Source organism: Bos javanicus, chromosome 8 (genome assembly GCF_032452875.1).
Source record: "Bos javanicus breed banteng chromosome 8, ARS-OSU_banteng_1.0, whole genome shotgun sequence".
In the NCBI taxonomy this organism is placed as follows: Eukaryota; Metazoa; Chordata; class Mammalia; order Artiodactyla; family Bovidae; genus Bos; species Bos javanicus.
The window spans coordinates 23,701,370-23,708,302 of record NC_083875.1 but is presented as its reverse complement, the minus strand read 5'-3'; the positions used below and the strand labels follow the sequence as shown (position 1 = coordinate 23,708,302).

General features: G+C 41.5%; 2 protein-coding genes across 2 annotated transcripts; both read right to left on the bottom strand.

Annotated features, from left to right (window-relative positions):
* Positions 1 to 439: 439 nt before the first annotated feature.
* On the bottom strand, positions 440 to 1,533 carry LOC133253391 (interferon omega-1-like). The gene has a single exon (XM_061427035.1). It carries the CDS (start codon positions 1,119 to 1,121, stop codon positions 534 to 536), a length of 588 nt encoding a protein of 195 aa, XP_061283019.1. The 5' UTR covers positions 1,122 to 1,533; the 3' UTR covers positions 440 to 533.
* A 4,595-nt stretch (positions 1,534 to 6,128) lies between these two features.
* Positions 6,129 to 6,933, bottom strand: LOC133253390 (interferon alpha-B-like). Its single transcript, XM_061427034.1, has one exon. The coding sequence runs from the start codon at positions 6,851 to 6,853 to the stop codon at positions 6,284 to 6,286; it is 570 nt and encodes a 189-aa protein (XP_061283018.1). The 5' UTR covers positions 6,854 to 6,933; the 3' UTR covers positions 6,129 to 6,283.

Genomic DNA, 6,933 nt, shown 5'->3' with positions numbered 1-6,933 from the left:
CAAATATGTTTCCAGTGAGGCAGTGTCACCTGTGGAGATTTCTTTGCTCAAAATACAGGATTTTCTACTTAAATACTCATTGCTGGATTAGTTCATTTTTGTGTGTATTCAATCATTCAGTAAAAATATGTTTGGAAATGCCATTCACTAAAAGAGAGCAGAATAAATTTGATCTCACACACAAAAAAAGAAAACTAAAAGTTTGATAAGAATTTAATAAATAAAAAATCATAGTTAATGAAATGGAAAGCTGAACATATTTCCTAAATCTTAATACAATGTGAAGGCAAGCATCCTTATATGAAAATATAAATATGACAAGAACAAATATAAATAAATAATAAATAAATCAGGGAAATAATCACTTAAGGACTGATGACCCTAGAGCTAAGTTTTTAACATCCTTGCTTAATACTACAAAATATATGCTTAAGTAATTCAGTAAATTTTGTGGCTAAAGCAGAAATCAGAAACTTCTGAAATGACCACAGGTGAATGTGCAAGGCTGATGTGACATCTTAGTGAGAGTCATTTCAAGGTGAGTTCAGATCTCCACCCATCTTTCTTAACCTTTCTTGCAAGCTGGTTGATGACGAGAGGGCTCTCATCATCTCCACTCTGACGATTTCCCAGGCGCAGTCGCTGTATTCCTTCTCTTGCAGGTAGACATGGATTCCCTGGAAGTACCCCTTCACAGCCAGTGTGGGGCCCGTCCTTCCCAGGGCAGAGTCTTCCTCTCCCATCACCTGCCCCAGGCAGGCATCCAGGTCGTCCAGCTGCTGATGGAGTCCAGTGCAGAGCTGCTCCAGCAGGGTGGTGTCCCAGGCAGCAGAGGAGCGCTCTGTGTGGAAGAGGTTGAAGCTCTGCTGGAGCATCTCGTGGAGCACAGAGATGGCCTGGGCCTCCTGGAGCTGGCTGCCCTCCACCATCTCCTGGGGGAAAGCGAAGTGTTTTCTGTCCTGCAGACAGAAGCGAGGGGAGAGTCTCCTCATTTGGCCCAGGAGCCTGAGGTTCTGCCTGCCAACCAGCATGTGCTTCTGAGACAGGTCACAGCCCAGGGATCCTCCCAGGCCGTAGCTGACCAGCACCAGGGCCATCAGTAGAGAGAGCACGAAGGCCATGGGGAAGATGAGGCTGCTGCTGGGCTGGCTGGGACGGCGTCTGGAGGAACCTTGAGGTAGATTCTCTGATGCCACTCTTTCTAAGCAAGGCCATTAAATAGGGAACATGGTAGTTTTCATTTTCTAGTCATTTCTATACACTTTTACTTCCTTTTTTGATTTTCCTGTATTTATTCTGAATATGGTCAAAGAAATTGTCATCAGTCTAAACTATTAATTTTATCTATTTCCCAATAACTTAAAATGTACCCATCCAAATGGATATTTATCAATCAAATGAGAAAGGTCTTTTACTTAACTCAGGAGCGATGTATGTTTGTAATTACACACATTATTGCTTTTTGTGTCTTATGCATAAATGTTGCTCTGCTCTTGTTCATGAACTCATCTGTAGCCTTGATCTTAGGCTCCACTTTTCCCTCTTACTTTACATAGGAAGCCAGGCTCCCTCATCTCTGTTTCTGTGTTTATAAAGTATTTACCAGTTCACTCTGGTAATTAAGCTCTTTGAAATAAATGATGGTTTATCTTCAGTGTTCAATTTAGAGAAGATTCTGATTATTGTGAGTCCATGAGCTCCTCCCATGTTTCTCTTCCTTCTAGAACACGTTCCTGCAGGTCCATGTGGTTGTGCTTCAGGGAACCATGAAGTCAGGACTATTACAGACATCACGCTTTCTTTCCACCATTTTCATGCTGGAGACGTATTGTCCTGCACTGGCTGGGCCAGTACCCCACCAGAATCCTGGTTCTTCTCAGGGAACATGGTGAGGAGACTCTAATTCCAGGATAATTGTATTTCCCCAGGTGTACATCACTCACATGGGAGAGATCACATGGAGCCACCCCCTGTCCTCTGGAGTGACTGAGTCCCCTTGCTCACCTGCTGGGTTCCCTCCCTGCAGACAGGCTCACCACAGCCTGAGAACATGAAAAATCTTTCTGTGGAGGGCTTGTTTACTTGTTGGGAAAATAGATTGTCTTCCTAAACCCCCACCTTCTCCTCTGGAATGTTTATGTGAAGGACCCGAGTTCCCAGTGGTGATCCCTCTTCTCCTGACCCATATCCCCAAGTGTCCTAAGTGTCAGTATTGCTCACATGCTGAGAGTAAGGTGTGTTTGTGCAAGTAGAGAGAGGAATTATCCAACTACAATTGTTTTACCTTTAGTAGAGAGATAATTTTTATTTATAGTATAGATTTATCTGTATAGTATAGATTTATCATTCAACTCTCTTAATTTTTTGAACACGTGTGATGTTCAGAGTTTCTGAGTTGGCGGAATGAGATTCAGCGGTGTTGCTGTCTCTCATCAGAAGTTCATGTCACAGAACTTAGTGAGCTTCAGTTGTTCATTCAGTCAGTTGATTCTACTGGGCTTTGTACCTCTGTCTCTGTCTTCCTCTGAGAATGCAGGGCTCACACTACTCAGTCGGGGGGAAATAGCCTTCTTTCTTTGCTTGTGGGTGATTCTTCAGTTGAAGTTGTTTTAATTTATATTGACATACTGGACAAGATTAGTCTCACTGCTCCTGCTCTAGTCCTATTTCATGATGAGGTGAGAACAATAAAAGGAAGTAAAGAAAGCCAGAGGGGCTGTATCTCTATCATTTTCAAGACTTTAGATTTTTTTGTTTTTCTTTGCAACTTTCCTAGAAAGTAAAATTCGAGATGAGAAAACAAATGTAGACAAAAAGAAAACAAATGTAAATCTGAACGTCATGAATATGAAAAAAGGGAAGTGGCTTTCCCCTGACACGATGACGTTTTCTGAGTTAGCAAACTTCAGTGCAGCACAGCTGGGGACACGCTGAGGCAGAGGGGAAGGATGAGGCCAGTGTGAACAACAGAAAGGCTGGGACACAGCTGCGTCTGCCAGAAACTCAGTGAAGGAAAAGTTCTGGGTCAGTTGACTGCCCTTGGCTTTGCAGGATTAGTTACCTCATTTTTCTTTCATTTAATCCATGTAAGATCAGTTTTAGGAGAGAAGGAAGAAGTCACACCCATCAGCTCATATGAAACTGATAAGCGGAACCTCAGTTGGTATAACACTAACTCTCTGTGGCAGAATTGTGGAGACCAGCCTTGCTGAGCATCTGTCCTGGTGATAAATCCACTCAACAATGAGAAGATGCTTTGTGAAAGCTAGAATTAAATAAAAGGGAATCAGATAATTCCAAAGATCCTTTTGTTAATCTGGGTAATAGTAATCATAATATTGAAAAGTAATAACTGGATTTTGTTTGCTACTAATGGACTTGCCATTTTAAGCTCTTTAAAATATTAACCCAGTTCTCTCATTAACCCTATTTGGATCACAGCATTTATACAACTGGAGAGAAATATCAATCTGGAGCATTGAACTATTCCCAATGTACCAAATACAAAGGTACACCTAAGGAGCTTTACAATGATTTGTCTGAACAAGCCCATTAAAAAGAGTGAAGGGTTCAAATGAACATGATAATGGGAAACCAACAAAATAAATTGGAGGAGGAGAATGAGATGACAAAAGCCCTTAAATCCCTTGCAAATGCTAAATGGCTTTGTAGGGCAATAAGGGAGGTGGTCTTAAGTCTAGAGAAATCTCTTTAAGGTCTAATCAAAATAGACAAAATTACTATTAAGTAGTTAGAGGGGAACAGATTTTTCTGCTAATTGAAAAATAAAAATAAATGAGGGACTTTCCTACAGGTCAGGATCTGGCCCTTCTCACTGTGACCTGGATTCAGTCCCTGGTATGAAAAATTAGGTCCCGCAAGCCATGAGGTGGTAAATCTAAGATTTTATGAGTGATTTCTTCAATGAGATATAGTAAAATAACTTTATTAGCCCTATAAGAGCTGAGCCCTGGGATCTTTGTATTTTAAATTCTGGACTTTTCTCGTGAGTTTAAGAACAAAGGGAGAGCATCAATTTCTAGCCACATGAACTCTGACTTTTCTCCTTCGAGATGACAGCTAAAATGTCACTTGGCATCTTGTTCCCAACAAGTAAACAAGTGGGAATGAAGTCACTACCCATTGTGTTTCCTGGCCTCCAGCAGGCTCTGATAGAAGTTCAGAATGGAGATCGGAAAGAGGCACTCTGTGCTCTGGGAAACTAACACAACAGACCAGCAGAGAGTTAGACAATTTTCCTGAGAAAAAGTTATGAACCCAGTTTTTGCAACTCCTCATAGGTAGAAGAGCACTAAAATCATTCATGGAGATATCTGTTCCTACTGACTCTCAGCCACCTTTTACCAAGTGATGGCATGTAACCCCTTTAGCACAATCACATTTATATACTGACCCCCTCTAAAACCTTGAAGCAGTTCCTCAGAGCTGAGTAGAGTCTGTCCTCTTGGCTAGAATCCTCAGTAAGCCCACCCAAAAAACTGAAGTCCCGGCAGTCAGGTTGCCAGTATTTTTTCAGTTGCCAAGAATCCTTTGTGGTGCTCCCTCCCTTTTAAGGTTGAGGTCATAGGACTCAATTTTAAGTCCTTTTCTCATTTTATACTCTTTTCCCATTTGATCAGTTTTTCTGTTCCATGCTTTATATTTAATGGAATTGCTTGTAAATTTCCATCTCCAATATCCAATGGACATTTGCACTGATATGTTTACTAATGAGAGGGTAACAGGCAGGAAGGCCAGGGGTCTCCAAAGGGAGGAAATAGCCTGCACACGTCAGACATTTTTCTCTCTCTTAAGCGGCAGGAGGAAACAAACTAGCGATATTTTTTCCTTCTCTATACAAATTTAAAAGGAGGTTTCTCTTAAAATACTGTGTTGCCATAATGACATCTGGTTTCACCTGAAGATAACTATTCTCAAACTTAGAGATAACCAATGCCTTTTTCTTATGGAAATGTTTGTCTTAAGCTATGCTAATATACTATACATTTACCCCAAACTCTGTCTTCAAGTTGGTTCTGCCTCTTGGCTCAGAACCTACTTGACAAACCAGTATGTTATACTCAGATATTGTTCCCCTAATCTATGTAAATGAAACTATTTGTATGGTGATCTGCCCTTCTTCAATATTCAAGTTAATCATTTTATGGCCCAGGATGAACCATTTGGTGCCAAGATTATCCCAAAATGCATCTTATGGGTGAGGGGCCTGGTGCCATTCTGAGTTTTAAGACATACCTTTCTTTCATTAACAGACTGCTAGTGACTATATAACATCCTGCGGAAGACTAGCAGGGGGGTACTCTTTCTGCCCTCTTCTGATGCCTATGTCAGAAGCTTTCTCTATCTCCTTTATACTTTAATAAAACTTTATTACACAAAAGCTCTGAGCGATCAAGCCTCATCTCTGGCCCCAGATTGAATTCTTCTCCTCCGAGGGCCAAGAATCCCGGCATCTTTGCGTGATTCAACAACATTTCACTAATTACCCCTATAGTAGTTAACATTTATATCCTCTCACAGCTTGGTCCATATTCTACTGGCAGTATTCCAATTTTCTCCCTTTTATTGTAGAATTCAACCTAACTGATACTCATTTCTACTACTAATTAGTACTATTTTTAAAATAGTTAACATTTTAATATGAATTAACTGATTATTGATTTGATATAATTTCCTTTTAAAAAAAATCAAAGTTACAAAAGTGATTGAATTAGTTATGTTTATATCTAGGTCTTGAGGGCAACACACAACCTGGCTAAATGAAGTGTATTTTTCACTCTAATCTGCATATCAAAAAAATGGGTCAAGGACTTGTAAAATAAATTCTTTAATCAAGTTGTGCATTCACCTCGGTGTTGCTTTTTTAAAGAAAAAAGCAAAGGATGTTTTTTAATAGTAATAATTTAATGAATAATAAAAATTATAAGCTGACTAAATACAAAATATGTATTTTCCCTTAAGTATACATACATAATATTATATAAACAAAATAATTTAAGTAAATATAAATAAATAAATAAATATTAAAGTAGATAAATGTCCATGTAGATGAATAAGTAGATAGATCAGCTTTAGTATCTGTGAGGGAGTAGTTCCTGTAGAGTAAAACATGATATCCTTTAATATTCCTGAAAACCTTTGACAAATTGAATCAATTCAGGGCAGGATGACAGCAGAAATGAGAGTCCTTGACATGGCAGCACAGGAGGAAGTGTGGTCTGTTGGTCCATGACAGTCATTTCCGTGTTGAACCAGGTGTGTGTCAGTCCTTTCTCCTGAATCTCTCCTGCAAGTTTGTTGAGGAAGAGAAGGCTCTCATGACTTCTGCTCTGACAACCTCCCAGGCACAAGGGCTGTGTCTCTTCTCTCGCAGATAGAGAGTGATTCTGTGGAAGTATTTCCTCACAGCCAGGCTGGCATCCTCCTTGAGCAGGGGAGCCCCTCGCAGCCCCTCCTCCTGCCTCAGACAGGCTTGCAGGTCAGTGAGCTGCTGATCCAGTGCAGCGTGGAGCTTGTCCAGGAGGCTCTCGTCCCACGTGGTGGCCGAGCCCTCTGTGCTGAAGAGCTGGAAGGTGTGCTGGGTCACCTCGTGGAGCACAGAGATGGCTTGAGCCTTTTGCAGCTGGCTGCTACCCAGCACCTCCTGTGGGAATGCGAAGTCATTTCTGTCCTGCAGGCAGGAGGAAGGGGAGACCCTCCTCAGTTGTCGCAGGAGCATCAGGACCCTCCTGTTGGGCAGGCTGTAGGAGTGAGGCAGGTGGCAGCCCAGAGAGCAGATGGCGTTGCAGCAGAGCAGCAGCAGGGACAGGAGGAAGGACCAGGCTGGGGCCATCAGGGACCTTGCAGATGCTTCTGGCCTGGGGAGGTGGGTGACTCTGTGAACCTGCTTTCTAGGTTCTCTGAAGACCTTCC

Bases quoted from the DNA above. Each gene is read 5' to 3' on its own strand.
- LOC133253391 (XM_061427035.1), bottom strand. From the start codon at position 1,121: ATGGCCTTCGTGCTCTCTCTACTGATGGCCCTGGTGCTGGTCAGCTAC.
- LOC133253390 (XM_061427034.1), bottom strand. From the start codon at position 6,853: ATGGCCCCAGCCTGGTCCTTCCTCCTGTCCCTGCTGCTGCTCTGCTGC.